General features: G+C 47.2%; 1 protein-coding gene across 2 annotated transcripts in view; it reads left to right on the top strand.

The window, feature by feature from the left end:
* Positions 1-18,307, top strand: part of FLNB (filamin B) — a 138,973-nt gene that overhangs the window by 75,696 nt on the left and 44,970 nt on the right. For both annotated transcript variants that reach the window (XM_052647481.1, XM_052647489.1), the window contains exons 10-21: positions 1,692-1,818; positions 2,777-2,913; positions 4,231-4,424; positions 6,362-6,475; positions 7,068-7,211; positions 7,463-7,586; positions 7,919-8,079; positions 9,194-9,284; positions 9,556-9,725; positions 12,966-13,083; positions 15,808-16,070; positions 17,528-18,125. In XM_052647481.1, the coding sequence (XP_052503441.1) occupies positions 1,692-1,818; positions 2,777-2,913; positions 4,231-4,424; positions 6,362-6,475; positions 7,068-7,211; positions 7,463-7,586; positions 7,919-8,079; positions 9,194-9,284; positions 9,556-9,725; positions 12,966-13,083; positions 15,808-16,070; positions 17,528-18,125 (2,241 nt within the window). The remainder of the gene's footprint in view (positions 1-1,691; positions 1,819-2,776; positions 2,914-4,230; positions 4,425-6,361; positions 6,476-7,067; positions 7,212-7,462; positions 7,587-7,918; positions 8,080-9,193; positions 9,285-9,555; positions 9,726-12,965; positions 13,084-15,807; positions 16,071-17,527; positions 18,126-18,307) is intronic.

Consider the following 18,307-nt stretch of genomic DNA (forward strand, 5'->3'; position numbering starts at 1 on the left):
GACAGCCATGACCTATGGGTCTCATCACACAGCCAGTTCTGATCAATTTATCCCAGAGAGCTGTGTCAGAGATTGGAGGCTCTCTCTGCTCCATGTAGAAGGAAACTGATTGTTTAGTCATGTCTGCCCTGGATGTGGGAACAGTGTTGGATTGACAGCCTCACGTTATGTTAGGGCTTGCGGAAAAAGAAATAAATATTGGAGCTGGAACAGCAATATGAAATGGCCTATTTTTTTTTTTATTTGAGGAAACCTAGGCTCAGAGAGGAAGGGTCTTGTCCACAGTCACAAAGCTTTTAAACATCTGAGCTGGAATTCAAGCCTGATCTCCAAAGCCAGTAATTTTCCCCTCTACAGGTTACATTTTATAGACAATGAAATTATGGCAGATACCTAATTACTTTGATGAGTGCTCATAGAAGGAGAATAAATTCCCTACGATTAAGCCTTCTCTGTAGATAAATGCCACTTGTGGAAGAGTGCATTGCACCTTGCAACTCACTCTCGCTCTTTCATGAGAAAAGAGACAGGAGAACAGGTATCTACTCTCTTCATGAGTTCCCCACCCTGGGTGAGAGAAACAGCTCGACATTTTCCAGCTGTGAGTCCAGTAGCCTCAGCAGTTTTACTCCCCGGCTTTGTAAAATCCTCGCTTTCTCTTCCGGGACTGTTCTCACTCCCCTATGTTCCTAACAGGCTGTGGCAGGAGTGTTCTGAGCTCCAGAAAGTTAATATTTCATCTCAGAGCACTGAGTTTTGGGGCAGCTATGCCCTGAAGGCAGGCAAGGTTCTAGACTGCCCAGACCTGGAGTCAGGCTGCTCGAGGGCTGGCCTCCCTTTTGGCTTGTTGCTACAGGAACTGAGGAGGTGGTTGGTTTTTTTTTTTTTTTTTTTTTCCTGACCTTAGATTCTTACTTGACTAAATGGCTTTCCCAGCCAAACCTCAGGGCTCAACATAAAACAAGTTCCTGCCTGATGGCTCAGACTGGAGTTTGTGAGGTAGCCTCTGAAACCTGTTCTCTTGGAGATAGCTTACAAGAGCTTTCTTGCTTTCATTGTCCAGTTTTAGTTGAAAAGGATATGCCAGGATCCTAATGCCAAATACTCATAAGCATTTACTCCTTCTACCAATTTTTAAAAAATGTTCTTTGCCTTTTTTATATTGGAATTTAGGCTTCCCCAGTGGCTCATTGGTAAAGAATCTGCCGATGCAGGAGACATTGTTGATTAACAATGTTGTTGTATTAGTTTCAGGTGTACAGCAAACTGATTCAGTTATACATACCTATGTATCTATTCATTTTGAAGTTCTTTTCCCATTTAGATTATTACAGAATATTGAGTAGAGTTCCCTGTGCAATTTTTATGGGCAGCTAAAAAGGATGGCTTTTTGATCATTGAAAAATATTACCAGCCCCAGGGGTTTAGGACCTCATAGGCCCCTCATACATGAGAAAGCTTTCTAAAGCCAGTGAGCTGGGAAATCTTCCATTTCCCCTTACTTTGAAGTAGACATGTGTCTGTTTTCGGCTTTGGAGTATTCTCCCAATTTGGGGTGGGGGAATCCCACACTCTGAGATCATCCACGTGGTTTTATTTTGTGGCTGTTGCTGTCTTTCTGTTCCTGTCTTGTGGATTCTCGTTCTGAGTCTGGATGCCTATTGGAAAGACGGTGTGCTTCCTTCCCACAGAGGGTCTGGAGGAGCTGGTGAAACAGAAAGGCTTTCAGGATGGAGTCTATGCATTTGAGTATTACCCCAGCACCCAGGGGAAATACAGCATCTCCATCACCTGGGGGGGACACCACATTCAAAAGAGGTGAGTCTCTAGCAGGAATTGTCTTCTCCCGAGGCCTGCTCAGCCCAGGACAGGCTTGTGGTGCTCATTTCCCAGGCTGCAGGAGGGAAGGGGAGCTGCTCTGTCAAAAGCTTTTTTTTTTCTTTTTTCAGAACAGTACACAGTCATTTGGCCTGTTCTCAAATGCAGCAGAAAGTCGCTGTGGTTTCAGCTGCCTCGTTTCAAATCAAAAGCTGGCGGTTTAAAGCTGTGGGGAGGCAGACAAGCCAGGAGGAACAGTGATACAGAGCAAATGGGCTGTGTGTCTATAGCCCTAATTTAAACAGATTCTCTCTCTTTCGATATGTGCCTCTTTGTTCATGAATGCCATGGGTAAAATGGCAGAATCTGCTGTGGTTGACATTAGAGTCCTCGCTGTAAGTGTGGTCAGGATGCAAGGGGCACAGTCTATAGCTTTGCCTTGTGGGCCTCACTTGCCTTCCCTGTATTCACATGCTTTCCAGCTTTCCTGGGGGCAGCTTTAGGCTCTGAATAAATTCCATTTACTTCAAGAGATGTCTGTGTATATTTTAAGCTTCTGAGAATCTAAGCAATGTTTTTTAAATCTCCCGTGCCGAAGTTAAAGCGCATTTATTCATGTTTGAGATAAAGCATATTCAACCCGGTTTTCTTGTTTTAGCACTGGCAGCAGATGGAATGTAGACACTCGCTTGTCCTTCCAGGCTCATAGTCTGGTGTACATACAAGGCAAATGACCAGGATAGTGCCAGGCAGTGTGGTTTGAAACAGTCCTATTACATGATATTGTTGACGTAACAATGGTTGTGGGGGAACCTGTATGGAGGAAGGGCTTGGCTGGAGCTTGGGGCTGCAGATAAAAGGATAAGGCCAGTGGAAAGAGTGTGTATAAAGAGCTTGTGGTTGTATGTAGCCCTTTCTTTGCTTCTCTTTAATGCTTCCTCTGTTCCTTTCCTTCTAGCCCTTTTGAAGTTCAAGTTGGCCCTGAAGCAGGCATGCAGAAAGTCCGTGCATGGGGACCTGGCCTCCACGGCGGGATTGTTGGGCGGTCAGCAGACTTTGTGGTGGAGTCCATTGGTTCTGAAGTGGGGTCTCTGGGTAAGTGGAAGCGGCTTCTGGTGGCTGAGATTGCCGGGTGGCTGGGTCACGTGTTAGGTTGTGTGTTGAGGCCTCCTCTGAGCCTCACTACCCTGAGCCTCCTGGCCTCCTGACCACCCAAGACCATCTCTGGATACTCCTGATACGTTGCAGTTCCCATGTTCTGTTTGTCCTCTGCCTCTGGCACCAGCATTCATTCATCTACTGGACCATGAGGGCAAAGGCTGCCTGTGGATGTTGTCCCCAAAACAGTGCCTGGAAAATAATTGACACATGGCAGATATTACTGACTGATCCTTAGTTTAGATGAATGAATGAAGTTTGCTGAAATTAGAAATTTGGAAAGTGAATACTCTTTGGAGCAGAGTTGAGTGTATTTTAAGTAAGCATCTGATGTAGATTTGATCATTTTAGAACAAGAGTCGGCACCTCTCCCTGTTAAGGAACAGATAGCGAATATTTCCGTATGGAAGGTCATATTCTCTCTGTCACAGCTATGTGACTGTCATTGTAGCCTGATAGCGACCATAGATAATGCACAACTAAAGGGGTGTGGTTGTGTTCCTTATTTACAAAAACACGCATTGGGTCAGATCTGGTTCAGCAGTTTAATGATGCCTATGTTAACAAATAGAAATAATCAAAGAGGAAAAATTAGGAAATCAGATTTAATTTTTCTGTTTAGAGAAATGATAAACATCTTAGCATATCCTTATAGACTAGAAGCAGTATTAGACCTTTCAGTATATCCTTCTAGACTTTATTCCTGTACGTAGGCGTACAAATGTTGATCTGCTGCAAAAGTATCTTTATATCTTTCTGCCTCAGGCAAATATAGGACCTGTCTCAATTTCCCGTGGCATCTATGGAAATCCAAGGTGTGGATATAACTACTGTTAGGCCCTTCAGCAAAATAGCTGAAGAGTTTTGCTATAAAAAACAATGCTGAATATGTATCCTTGTATCTAACTGTTTACACGCATCCTTGGTTATTTCCTTCAGATAAAAACCCAGAAGTGGATTTGGTGGGGGCAATGGGTGGGTATTGTTTTAAGGTTTTTGGCTCATGTTACCATATTGCCAACAGAAAGATTTGCTGGTTGACCTTTCCGTTCAATGATGTTTTAAAAAAAATATGTAAAATCCAGCCTTCCATCTCTTTTGAAGACTTAGTAAGCTTGGTTTTTTGGGAAAGGGACCCTAACAGATTTCAGTATTCTGGCTAGCACTTGGTTTTCAGGGAGGCAGAAGGAATGGGTTGGTAATAACCCAGACTAGATACCTTGTAACCAGAGGGTCTTCCCACCCCGTCCCCAGGGTTTGCCATTGAAGGCCCCTCCCAGGCGAAGATTGAGTATGACGACCAGAATGACGGGTCGTGTGATGTCAAGTACTGGCCCAAGGAGCCGGGTGAATATGCCGTTCACATCATGTGCGACGATGAGGACATCAAGGACAGTCCCTTCATGGCCTACATCCACCCGGCCTCGGGAGACTACAACCCGGACCTGGTGAGTCAGTGTGTCGTGTTTCTATCCTCTCCTCTGGCTCCTGGCATTCTTTCTTATGCCCACAGAGTTTCCTTGTGTAGCATGTGAAGAAATCACAGAGAAGAGCCTTTTAAAGCTTAGGAAGTTTTGAAAAAGACCTGAATGAGAAGCCTGGTAGTACCTTGTAGTGGTCTTCCCAGGTGGTTCAGTGGTAAAGAATCTACCTGCCATGCAGGAAATGTGGGTTCGATCCCTGGGTTGGGAAGATCCCTTGGAGAAGGAAATAGTAATCCACTCCAGTCTTCTTGCCTGGGAAATCTCATGGACAGAGGAACCTGACGGGCTACAGTCCATGGGGTTGCAAAGAGTTGGACGTGATTTAGTGACTGAAAAACAAGTACCTCTTAGTACATTTCTAACATGTGGCAAGTAGCTTACCTCTCTGACTTCTGTATCTTCCTCTATAAAATGGGAACTATTCCAGTGGCTGCTTCCTACAGTTTCTGGCATGGTTCAAGGAGGTAACATGAACAAAACCAGCTCTTATTAGCATAGCGCCTGGCCCACAGAGGGGGCTCCATAAGCTGCTATTTTTCTTGTACCCCAAGCATCCCATTTCAGTTTTACCACTTTCTATAGGTATTATCTCAAGGTGCTCCTTAGATAAAGACTTGTTAATTTTTACCCCCAACTCCCTTTCTCTTAAGTTGGAGCAGTGTTTGCAGTGTCTCCAGGAGCTTCTCTGAATCGTTTAGCAGGCTGATAAGCATGAAGTCTGAGCCAGCTGGGCTTTCGGCGGCCACCTCCCCCGCCCAACGTGTGCTGTTTTTGGCCCACATGGACAGCTGACCGTAGGCTGACATCAGTCCAGCCTGGTAGCTGGTCCTCTTTGTCCAGCTGCTGGTTCTTTGCTCTCTGGGGCTGCAGGCCTTTGGGATGTTGTCAGTGGGAAATGCTCTGAACCCCCTCCAAGTAGGAGCGTTGAAACTAAGCACAGCTGGAGGTCCGTGCACGGGTTACTGCATACATTAATACAGGGAGCACGGGCTGGTGTGGGGCCAGGTTTTACAGAGTTTTTCTCCTGCATGTTTTTAAGTTCCAGGTTGTGTGTGTGTGTGTGTGTGTGTGTGTGTGTGTGTATATTCAGTTGCTCAGTCTTGGCTGACTCTGTGACCCCATGAACTGTAGCTCACCAGGCTCCTCTGTCAGTGTGATTCTCTAGGCAAGAATACTGGAGTGGGTTGCCACTTCCTACTCCAAGTTCCAGGTTACTTTAGCATTTTAATTACCATAACCATCCTGTTATGTAGGTACAGTAAGTCTCTTACATACAAATGTGTTCTGTTCTGAGAGCACTTTCATAAGTTGAAGGATGTTATCCTGGGTACCTCACTAACACAATCAGCTATATGGTACTGTACTATTGTAGGGCTACCCAGGTGGCGCAGTGGTAAAGAATCTGCCTTCCAATGCAAGAGACGTAAGAGAAGCAGGTTAGATTCCTGTGTCAGGAAGATCCCCTGGAGGAGGGCATGGCAACCCACTCCATTATTCTTGCCTGGAGAATCCCATGGACAGAGGAGCCTGGTGGGTCACAGTCCATGGGGTTGCAAAGAGTTGGACACAACTGAGCATTCATGTATGTATGTACTGTAATAGATAATACTTTTCACACAAATTATATGCACATAAAAAACAAACACAAAAAATAAACAGTTTTAATCATACAGTACAGTACCTTGAAAGGTGCAAGTAGTGCCTTACAACAGCTGGCATACAGAGACTGGCACACGTATTCACATCTTTGAAGTTCACAACTTGAAAGTTCATACGTAGAGGATACTGTACCGTGAAGCCAGATGTAGTTTCCTCTCTCCCCCTTCCCTGGTCGCCTGTCTTCTGATAGTGTAATTAGCGCATTACAAAGAAAGAGAGTCACTATTGGCCCTTTGCCCCAGGTGCAAGCATATGGGCCAGGTTTGGAGAAATCCGGATGCATTGTCAACAACCTGGCTGAGTTCACCGTGGATCCTAAGGATGCCGGAAAAGCTCCCTTAAAGATATTTGCTCAGGTAAGTTTCTACCTGCCATCTGTGCAGGGAATTGTCAGGTAACGGGATACATATAACAGCGAGTGACCAGTCCCTTGGATCTTCAGTTTCCTCATTCATACGTTGCAAAAAAGATTATTTATCTCAAAGGGTTTATGTGAGGACTAAAGGGGATTCTAATATGTAAAGCAAGGTGCTTTTCTCATCTTTATGATTTGTGTTCTGTGGAAATCAGGCTTGTCTGTTTCAGATCTCCCCCATAAATGTCCTTTAGCGTGGCTGTGATGGGAGGGTTTGTAAACAAGAGTGTAGCAAATATGTTTCTCTCATTTAATTGAATTTTGGCCCCAGGATTTAAATGCAGAATTACAGTTAAGAAGCACTGAGTGACCATGGCTTTCTTTTGGGAAACCATTGGTTGTTAGTAATTAAAGATAAATAGATGCACGTAGTGTTTTATCACTTGTGTTCATTGTATTGAGAACATGGCCCATCATAGGCACTCCATGAAATTTGGTTGGATGAGTGAGTGGTGATTTGGGAAGACCCATGACCCTGTTTGATGGAGACAGTGTGAGAGCCAGCTCTGTACTTGGCCCCTGCTCTTCTGCAGGATGGGGATGGCCAGCCTATTGACATCCAGATGAAGAGCCGGATGGATGGCACCTACGCCTGCTCATACACCCCAGTTAAGGCCATCAAGCACACCATTGCCGTGGTCTGGGGAGGTGTCAACATCCCGCACAGCCCTTACAGGGTAGGTTATGAAGTGGAATCCTGGTCATGGTATGAAAAAGCCTGGTCCTGAGGCAGGTCTGGGCTCCATGCTTGATGGTCAAGGCAGATACATGGAAACACCATGCTTGGTGTGCCTTGGAAGATGGCGTGGCCTAAAGGGCTGGGTGCTGTAGATTGCCCCCACGTATAACGTTCTAACAACTGATGGTGTCTTTACTGGGTCCACATGGAGAAGAACTTGATCACAACTTTTCTCCCCGTCCTCTCTAGGTCAGCATCGGACAGGGTAGCCATCCCCAGAAGGTCAAAGTGTTTGGGCCAGGAGTGGAGAGAAGTGGACTGAAGGCACATGAGCCTACTCACTTCACCGTGGACTGTACTGAGGCTGGCGAAGGTGAAAGGGGGCTTCACCTAGTGCACTCCTTATTGCTACTTGGGAAGGAAGTTCTCTTTGTAACGGTTCAAGGGCAATGAACTTTGAACCGAGAAACAGTCCACCTGAATACATGGTTGTTCATCTAATGAGTGTCTGAGTCAGTTCGGTGGTGAGATCTTTGCTAATCCTCCATTCCTTCCCCAAAACCCTGATTTGAATACCATCCCTTTCTCAGGTTACTTACTGGAAAGTTCCCAGCTGCTTTTCTGCGGTGTGAGCTTGAGCTGGAAGTGATTGCATGCGACGTGCTGTTTCTTGTAAATCAGTGCTAATAGGCTGGTCTGTTCCAGGTGATGTCAGCGTTGGCATTAAATGTGATGCCCGGGTGTTAAGTGACGAGGAAGAAGACGTGGATTTTGACATTATTCACAACGCCAATGATACATTTACTGTCAAATATGTGCCTCCTGCCGCTGGGCGATACACTATCAAAGTTCTTTTTGCCTCTCAGGTGTGTGGGCATGGGTTCTTTCTGGCCACCTGTGTGTGTATTTCCTTCTTTTTTTTAGCAACAGAGAAAATATCTTGAGAACTCTGCCCAGTAGTTTTTCTCTCTGGTTGGTTAAAACCAAGAAGGAATAACAACACCCAAAACTAAAATGTTACCGCTTTCTAATGAAAGTAGGGGTGCATAGTCAGTCAGTGGTTGAAAGCCAGGTTCTGGAAAGAAGTTAGATTTTAATAAACTATCATCAGGTTTTTGAATGAAATGTAATGAATTTCTAGATTGTATTCTACTTCATTGTCTTTGAAACAATGACCTTGGCCTCAGCCTTTATAGGAAGAAGAGTTTAGAAGTTTCAAATAGGGTTCATATTTACATGTGATAATGGAGACCAGGAGGAGCAGTACCCATTTTAGGAACCACGGAATCTTGTTAATTCAGATGCATCTTACATAAACATAGGGACCTCAGGAGAAAGCTCCGTGCCTCAAATATTGGTCTTGAGTTGACTTCATCCATTTGACCTATCCTGCCTTTATAGTGCAAGGTTTTTTTTCCCCTAATATCTGATTTATTATTTTTTTAAAAATATTTTGCCAGGAAACTTGGCATTTGGCATCATAGTTGCCCAACCAGGGAACAAAGCCATTGACACCTGCAGTGGAAGCATAGTCTTAACCACTGGACTACAAGGGAAGTCCCTGAAGGATTCTTTTGGAAGCATTACAGTCAGTGCCTCGCTAATCAGTTCCTTGCATTCCTCAAACCCTAGCTCTCTGCTGTCCTTGAAGGACATTTCCTTCCTCCGATCCCATGTATTGTTGTTTGAGGTTTTATTCTTGGTAGTGTTTTTGCATCCTAAAAGTACTCAGCATTTGGTATTAAAGGCTGAGAGTTGTCAGGGTAGTTTTTGGACACTCAGGCCCTTTAACTGTGAGGTCAGGGATCCAGGGATTCATGAGTGATCACTGATGGCCCTTACCTGATGCTAGCATGTAACAAGTTACTCACCACCCGCTAGGCTGGAAGTGCTGAGGTCTCCCTCTTTGCTTTGGGCAGAAGTTTAAGCTCAGGCAATGGCTTCACTGACTTTCCTCCTGATACTGTATCTCTGCTACAGGAAATCCCCACCAGCCCTTTCAGAGTCAAGGTCGACCCTTCCCACGACGCCAGCAAAGTGAAGGCAGAAGGCCCGGGGCTCAGCAAAGCAGGTAAGAGGGTGTGTGCGCGAGCTCACCCTGGAAGCAGTGGGCCCAGTGGGCCCAGGGCCGGAAGTGACCTGCCTCCCCTACAGCAGGCACCCTGTCTGGGCTTCAGTTCAGCAGAGGCTGAGCTCAGCTGAGCTTCTGGTGTGGCTGAGCGCCAGCCCCTGTCTCCACCTCCTGCATTCTGGAAGCTGCTGCTGATGAACCTGTCAGACTGGTTCTAAAAGTGAAACTCCTCCGGCTGAGCCTGTCTCCTCCTTTCACTGTCTCCTCCCAGGTGTGGAAAACGGGAAACCCACCCACTTCACTGTCTACACCAAGGGGGCCGGAAAGGCCCCACTCAACGTGCAGTTCAGCAGCCCTGGCCCTGGCGATGCCGTGAAGGATCTGGATATCATCGATAACTATGACTACTCTCACACCGTTAAATACACACCCACCCAGCAGGTAGGGCCCCTGCCTGCCTGGGCTGGGTCAGTTTGGACACCAGGGGATAATCTCAGCTCGGATCTGGGCTCCTGTGTGAGAGGAAGAGATTCACCCTTTCCTTGTGAACCTCTCTAGGAACGCCGACACAAAACCTGGCTGGTTCTACCAGAAGGGCCGGGAGGCTTCCCCAAGCACTGGCAGGATGCTTGCCGTCCCTCCCCACCCCAATTTCCCGCCTCCATTCTGGGTTTTAGCAGAGAAATGCTGAGCTCTTGAAATTGGACCTAGTGTCTGCCTCTCCATAGACATTCTCCCCTCCTTACCAGCTGCCTTTGAGTCTTTTGTTAGTTACTCAGAGGGAAAGAATTGCCACACCTCTGTTTATCCTTGCTGGTTCTTTTGCCTTACCTCACCCTTTTTTACAAGGGGGTACAGTGGGGTCTTTCTCAAAGAGCTTTTAGTCCCTCAATCCTGAAGCGGTACTTCAAGCTCTAAATTACTCCCTTTTACAAAATAGAGGAATACAGACAGTATTTTGTCATGCCACATGCTTTGCTGTTTGTCCTCGACAATAAGGGCCTGCAAATCTACCTCTCTGTATGAATTTATGCCTACTTGTTTAAAATTTTGTTTTGATTCATGCCTACACCTCTAGGGTCTGTGGAGCATATACTCCTGTAGAAAAAACTAGATTCCGCTACTTCTGCCTAGTGTTTTAAACAGTCACTCCAAACCTCTGAGAATCCTTCATTTTTCAAAACAGTTTTAAACAATGATTACTATTGTTTTTTGGCCACACAGTCTGACATGCGGGATCTTTGTTCCCCAACCAGGGGTTAAACCCACACACGCCGCAGTGGAAGTGTGAACTCTTAGCCACTGGGTCACCAGGGAAGTCCCCCTTCATTCTTGAAGCAGAACCCACCCTGTGTGAGAAAAGCCATTTGTAAGAGAGAAAGGGCAATGTTTTCTGCCAAAGCACTGAGAAGCATCACTCCTACCCTGGGCCTTATCAGTGAGGACCTCGCTGGAGTGCAGTGGGGCAGAATGAGGGAATGGTGTGGGTGTTCCCCTGCACTGGGGGCTACACATCCGTGGAGATGTAATCTTTCCTATGAGAACCGCCCTGGCGGTGCGAGGTTCTCTAGGGCAGGTTCTTGTGTGGCCTTTCATCCCCATGTCTGCTTCTTTCAGACCCTGTGTCTATATACCCTTTTGTGTTTCGGCAGAGCTCCTAGAAATTAAGTTGCCGACATCAGGACAGGTTTTGACTTGCACCCCCAGAGAGGACTTTGGAACGTCCATTGCCCTGGATGCTCCCTATGGTTTCTTTCTGTCCTCACGAGGGTTCATTATTAGTAATTGTAAAAGGGAAGCTCTCATAGGTGAATGCCATTTTCTCATTAGGACACTCAGTGCTATGTAGGTCATTGTTTTCCTGCTGATGCTTATCAGGGCTGATGGAAGCCTTAGCACTGGCGACCCCAGCTTGATAGCATCTTTGTTTTCAGTTCTCCACATTCCTGAGGAGAACGTACATGGCCATGCTCACTGGTCAAGATCACAAGATCATAGGTTCTTCTAAAAACATTCTGAGACTCGATCCTGTATCTGTAAGCCTTGTTGGGTTTCGGCTGAGCTGCTGGAAAGTGGGTAAGTAGCAGATGTCAGGGCAGCTTCAGGTTTTGACTTGCCCTCTCAGAAAGGACTTTTGGACCCAATGCCCTATTGGTTATATATATATATGTATATATTTTATTTATTTATTTATTTATTTTTGGTTGTGCTGGGTCTTCGTTGTTTAGTCACAAAGTCGTGTTTGACTCTGTGACGCTGTAGACTGTAGCCCGTGAGGGTCCTTTGTCCATGGGATGTCCCAAGCAAGAATATTGGAGTGAGTTGCCATTTCCTTCTCCAGGGGATCTTCCCAACCCAGGGATGGGACCCACGTCTCCTTCATTGGCAGGTGGATTCTTTACCACTGAGCCTCCAGGGAATCCCTAATTGTGGCATGCAGGATCCTATTGCAGCCTGAGAACTCTTAGTTGAGGCATATGGGAATCTAGTTCCTTGATTCAAACCCAGGCCCCCTGCATTGGGAGCACAGTCTCGACCACTGGACCACCAGGGGAGCCTTGAGATGTGACACTCTTGGAGCAGGGGACCCTGTGGTTTTGTGCAGAATCCGTCCTAGAAAGTCAATACTCCCTCTTTCATAGAGGCACCTCATTCTTATCTTGGCTTCTCCCTGCTTCTTTATTACAAAAGGAGTATAAGAAAATATTCCATAAGTCAAAAGCTACACCCTTTTAAAACTCCATCCGTAACAGCTTTCAGTGGGGGCTGAATTCCAGCGAGCCCTCTGGCGATTCATCCTTCCTTCCCCCTTGCTTCTTCCCCTCCCATGTCCTCTAACGTGATACCCAGATGTTTGAGGGTGAGGACAACCTTAATCCAGTGAGACAGCTGTGGGTTTTCATGGGGCCTTGGTGTGGATAGAGGCACTCAGCCGACCATGACGAGAGGAAGCCAGCAGTGAGTGGGCCAGGACTGGCCATGCCTCCTCGGCCACAGTACTGCTGGCGGGGTGCCTGTTGAGCCCATAGGCACAGTCTGCCTTCTCACTGGCAACTCTTCTCTCCTTGACATCGTTGTGGGAGTTTCCATACTGTGCAGGGGGTCTTAGAACAGCCCCAGGCGAACTCTTGCAAATTCGTTTTTGTAGCGTAGTGGCCTGAAATCCCAGGTCATGGGAAAGAAAGATTTTGTTCAGTTATAGGCCCCCAGGCAACCCCTGCCTTGCCTTTGGCTGGGCTGGGCGTGAGTTCGATGAGGAGCTTGTGTGGCAGAGCTTCGGGGATTCAGGTTCAGCTGCCACAGGTGTGAGGCCTGGCTTACACTTAGGACAAGTGAGTTCACCTCCCTGAGCTGTAGTTTTATTTCCTGGAAAAATGGTGACCACCTCTTAACACCATTCTCAGATGGAACTGAGGAAATGCTTGAAAGCACAGCTCAGTGGTGTACTCTTGAAGCTGTCCCTCTTGTTGATAGTTGCTTTTTTTTTCTTTTTTTTGGCTGATTTCTATGTCATTCTCGCCATGGGGCTAAAAACTTAGATATATCTGAGATACCTTCTAAATCTGCTGGGGTTACATACCCTGCATCTCTGGGAAGAATGAAAATCCTGGAAGGCAGTTTGAAACATCAAGTGAGTCTGTTGGTACCCACATGTGTCCTTGGTTTTCTCTCTTGTTCCAGGGCAACATGCAGGTTCTGGTTACATACGGTGGCGACCCTATCCCCAAAAGCCCATTCACCGTGGGTGTGGCTGCTCCGCTGGATCTGAGCAGGATAAAAATTAATGGACTGGAAAACAGTAAGTATGTCAGGAGTGGAGGGGGAGACGGGTCACTGAAGAGCAGTCAGAGTCCCTTCAAAGACAATTCGCAGAGGAGCAAATTCTGCCATATGAGACTGCAGTCAAGCAGACTCGCGATTGAATTAGGGCCGTGCTGTGGAGTAGCTCTGTGACCCTGCCTGTCCCTTCACCTCACTAAGCCTCCCTTTTCTCCTTTGTTCTGTGGAGGTGGGTGAAGAAGACTCACAGGCCTATTGTGAGAATTAAATGAGCCAGTAATTCAGGAGCTGACTCAGAGGCCGCCCTCAGTAACTGCTGGCCTCACAGGGAAGGTTTTCATGACAAGGAGAATTGGAGGCATTCCGCTTTCCGGTAAATGTCTATCGTACCAACTGTTCTTGACCACTGAATCCACCTTAGGGTCAACAGTTGAGCGTAAAAACCCATTCCCAGGCACTCAGAAACCACAACTCTGATGGATCTCCCTATTCCCATCCAGATGTTCCTTTAGCTTGTTAGGGATCTTATTAGTACAAGCTCATTTCACTCAATGAAACTCCATGAATCAATGATCAAGTAAAGAGAATAGCATCATAGAGGCACTGACCCGCTGCTCGTTCAGCTTCTCAAGTTTAACACGTGATCACAGAGCACATCATGAGAAGCGCTGGGCTGGAGGAAGCACACGCTGGAATCAAGATTGCCGGGAGAAATATCAATAACCTCAGATATGCAGATAACACCACCCTCAGGCAGAAAGTGAAGAAGGGCTAAAGAGCCTCTTGGTGAAAGTGAAAGAGGAGAGTGAAAAAGTTGGCTTAAAGCTCAACATTCAGAAAACGAAGATCATGGCATCCGGTCCCATCACTTCCTGGGAAATAGATGGGGAAACAGTGGCTGACTTTATTTTTCTGGGCTCCAAAATCACTGCAGATGGTGATTGCAGCCATGAAATTAAAAGACACTTACTCCTTGGAAGGCAAGTTATGACCAACTTAGCATATTAAAAAGCTGAGACATTACTTTGTCCACAAAGGTCCATCTAGTCAAGGCAATGGTTTTTCCAGTGGTCATGTATGGATATGAGTGTTGGACTATAAAGAAAGCTGAGTGCCGAAGAATTGATGCTTTTGAACTGTGGTGTTGGAGAAGACTCTTGAGAGTCCCTTGGACTGCAAGGAGATCCAACCAGTCCATCCTAAAGGAGATCAGCCCTGGGTGTTCATTGGAAGGACTAATGTTGAAGCTGAAGCTCCAATACTTTGGCCACCTGATGCATCTGTACTGAACTGCCAACAGAAAATGTTTAGCAATATTTACTTAGCACTAAAGTTGCCCTGAGATGTCTGCATATCTTCAGCTTCGCTTTTTGCATCAGTGTATCTTGAAGAACTTTCATACCTCGATCCTTTTGTCGGTGTGGCCCCAGCCTGGCTGCATTTCAGTGGCATGTGTTTTCCTAGTTTAGGGGTCACGTGGGGCTCTGTATACACCCGTAGGACAGCATTCTTGTGCTTATGAGGGTTTCTCCAGGTTTTGGGAGAATGCTTGGAGACTGCCTTCAGGGTGCTGTGACCCACAAATTGTGAGTGAGTCCAGCTCCCAGATCCAGGGGCTCTGAAGCAAGAACTTTGTCCCATGGAGAAGGAAATGGCAACCCACTCCAGTATTCTTGCCTGGAAAATCCCATGGATGGAGGAGCCTGGTGGGCTACAGTGCACGAGGTCACAAAGAGTCAGACACGACTGAGCGACTTCACTTTGTCCCTGGGGAGCAGCCACTGTCTAATCCTTCACATGTCTCCTTGGTACTCCTTTCTCCAAGACACTGAGGATTTTGACTCAGACTAGGATGAGGACGAAGCCAATTAGAAAGAGTCTTTGGGATGCGGCTCTCTGAGGCCTCTTTGTTTGTGGCTTGATACCATTCATCTTGGCATGCCCTGTGTTGCCCCAGTCAGGACTTCCCTGGGTTGTGCTAGGGGTCCTGGGCGCCCAGTGCTTTTGTTTTGATTCAAAGTCCCTTCCTTGTTATTGTCAAATGGAACACATGGGTGTTTTGTGGCCCTGCTTTGCAAATACTTTTCAAGTATCAGCACAGTACAGAGAGTCACTTCTCAGGACCTGCTTCAGTGCCTCTGCGTTGGCCAGCTCTGTGACTTCTGCCTTCTTTGGCTGTAGAATGGAGTTTGCTGCCAAGAACCAGTAAATAAAACATTGGCTTCTGAGAGTGTTTTGATGCAAAGTTAATAATGAAAGTAGGCAGAGAAGCGGCAACAGAATCAGGTTATAACTGACTGCAGATCCTGGGGCCAAGTCAATTTAGATCAGTGTCCCAGCTTTGTGGGCTGTGAGATAGGTACCCCAGACAACTCACTTCACACCCTCTGCCCCCCAGGTCTCAGTTTCCCTATCTGTTAAATTCTTTGGTTACTAATACATACACTGCAGGGTTGTGATGAAAATTAAAAGAGATGATATACTGTCCTCATGCCTGGTATATAAAATGCATTCAGTGAATGATGACTGTCATTACCATCAGTGGTTACCTCATCTTCTTGTACTGGTTATTATTGAGGCTAGAATGCTGATTATTCATATTCAGTCTTGCCTCTCATCCTGAGTCAACCAACGTTTGTTGCCGAAGCTGAGAAAACATTCTGTGTCCAAGGAACCATCTCTGCTCTCAGCAGTGGTTTTCCTGCAGAGTCAGCTCATCCCTCTGGCTTGTTTCTCTTTGCAGGAGTCGAAGTTGGGAAGGACCAGGAGTTCGCCGTGGACACCAGGGGAGCAGGAGGCCAGGGGAAGCTGGACGTGACGATCCTAAGCCCCTCAAGGAAGGTTGTGCCGTGTCTGGTGGCACCCGGGGCAGGCCGGGAGAGCAGCACAGCCAAGTTCATCCCACGGGAGGAAGGGCTGTACGCCATCGACTTGACCTATGACGGACATCCTGTGCCTGGAAGCCCTTACATGGTGGAGGCCTCGCTGCCACCTGATCCCACCAAGGTCAGTTTTTCATTTCTGTTCCAGAACGTGTCATCTCTTGGCAGATGTAACAGTCCTTCAGTTCCGCTTGGTGAAAGCCCTTAGAAAATTGTTTTGTAGTCAAAAGCAGTTCTAGGTTTTTCCTGGTGGCCCAGGGGTTAAGACTTTTTGCCCTCAATGTAGTGGGTGCAGGTTCAGTCCATGGTCAGGGAACTAAGATGCTGCATACACCCCACCCCCACCAAAAAAAAAAAGACAATGCCCATTAAATTAAACTGCTCTAAAACGATTAACAAAAAAGAAAACAAGCCCATAAGTCAGTTCTCAGTGACTGATAGAAGCTCTGTCTCCTGTAATCCAGCGTGAAGGGTCCTGTGCGAAGCTGGGTCCTAGTCCTGCTCCTGCTCTCGCTCTGGCTGTGAACCTTTGGTGAGGGACTCCTGTCCTTCATTTATCAGCATTATAACGGTACTCCCTGCAAAGTGGGCCTTCAGGGTGAGGTCAGATGGTGGGTGTGGAGGCCTCAGTCTGGCGTCTGGCACATGCAGTGAGCTCATCCTACACAAGCTATTATAATGAAACTTGGCTAATACAAAGAAAAGTAGATTCTTCTCATTATCATTTCTTCCTTGTGGCCCTGAGTCAAAGGTTCCAAAGTATTTCCAGTGTTCTGCATGGCGTGAAGCCTATAAAAGTGGCTCATTTGTTGAATCTCACATGAAAGCCCTATCCGCTCCCTCTTTTAAAAGCATTTTTTTTTTAATGTTCTTCTTTTCTTTTTTAAATCTGACTTTATTCTTTAGAGCAATTTTAGGTTCATGGTAATATTGAGAGGGCGGCACAGAGATTCCCCTTGCCACACATATGTAACCTCCCCATGGTCACCATCCTCCCCAGGCTGCTACAACTGTTAGAGTGGATGAATCCATGCGAACATCGTAGTCACCCAAAGTCTGTAGTTTATGTTAGGGTTCACTCTTGGTGTTATATAGTCTATGGGTTTGCCCAAGCATATAATGACATGTATTCACCATTACAGTTCAGTTTTTTATTATGTTGAATTTGTTGAGGAAGGTGTAGCAGCCGAAGCCACAGTGAAATCCATGAAAGCCATTCAGCGAGTGCTCAGCCCAGGAAACTGGAGTGCGTTTGTTGGGCTGGATGCTAGGTGTCCAGCTCCGGCACTGCAGGCGAGGCTGGCAGGACAGAGGGGACCACGCCTTTGCCGGGCCCATCTGCGCTGAGTGGGTTCAGGCAGGTCTCCCTTTGTCAGCCGTTTCAGCATCCATTGAATGAAACATGGCTGTGACTTGGCACTGTGGGTGAGCGAGTGTGACACATTAGTCCCCGGGGAGAAGGACGACTTCATCCAAGGGCAGTTGAGTGCTGAGTGCAGGCTTGGCTGTTTAAAGCAGGGCTTGCTGAGTGGCCAACACCAGCATAAAGCCAAGTCTGACTTTTATTCTGTGTTCAAACAGGTGAAGGCCCATGGTCCTGGCCTCAAAGGTGGTCTTGTGGGCAAGCCTGCCGAGTTCACCATTGACACCAAAGGAGCTGGAACTGGAGGTCTCGGCCTAACCGTAGAAGGCCCGTGCGAGGCCAAAATTGAATGCTCAGACAATGGCGATGGGACCTGCTCCGTCTCCTACCTCCCGACAAAGCCCGGGGAGTACTTCGTCAACATTCTCTTCGAAGAAGTCCACATACCTGGCTCTCCCTTCAAAGCTGACATTGAAATGCCTTTTGACCCCTCCAAAGTCGTGGCGTCTGGCCCGGGCCTTGAGCACGGGAAGGTGGGTGAGGCTGGGCTGCTCAGCGTGGACTGTTCGGAAGCTGGGCCAGGGACCCTGGGCCTGGAAGCTGTCTCGGACTCAGGGGCAAAAGCCGAAGTCTGTATCGAGAACAACAAAGATGGTACCTACGCGGTGACCTATGTGCCCCTGACGGCCGGCATGTACACGCTGACCATGAAGTACGGCGGGGAGCTGGTGCCGCACTTCCCCACCAGGGTCAAGGTGGAGCCCGCCGTGGACACCAGCAGGGTCAAAGTCTTTGGGCCAGGAATAGAAGGAAAAGGTAGGTTTCATGAAAAAAGGAGGAGGCCACCAAAGTCAGGGCTGCAAACTCAAATGTCTGCAGAGATCAGGCCAGGTAGCAGAAAACTCACCCGTGGTCTCTGCATCAGCAAGTGGCAAAGGAGACCAGAGCGGAGGGGTGAGCGCGTGGTGTTTCTGCTGCCCAGCCCCCCTTTCTTCACA

The sequence above is a fragment of the Budorcas taxicolor genome, chromosome 1 (assembly GCF_023091745.1).
Source record: "Budorcas taxicolor isolate Tak-1 chromosome 1, Takin1.1, whole genome shotgun sequence".
Lineage (NCBI taxonomy): Eukaryota > Metazoa > Chordata > Mammalia > Artiodactyla > Bovidae > Budorcas > Budorcas taxicolor.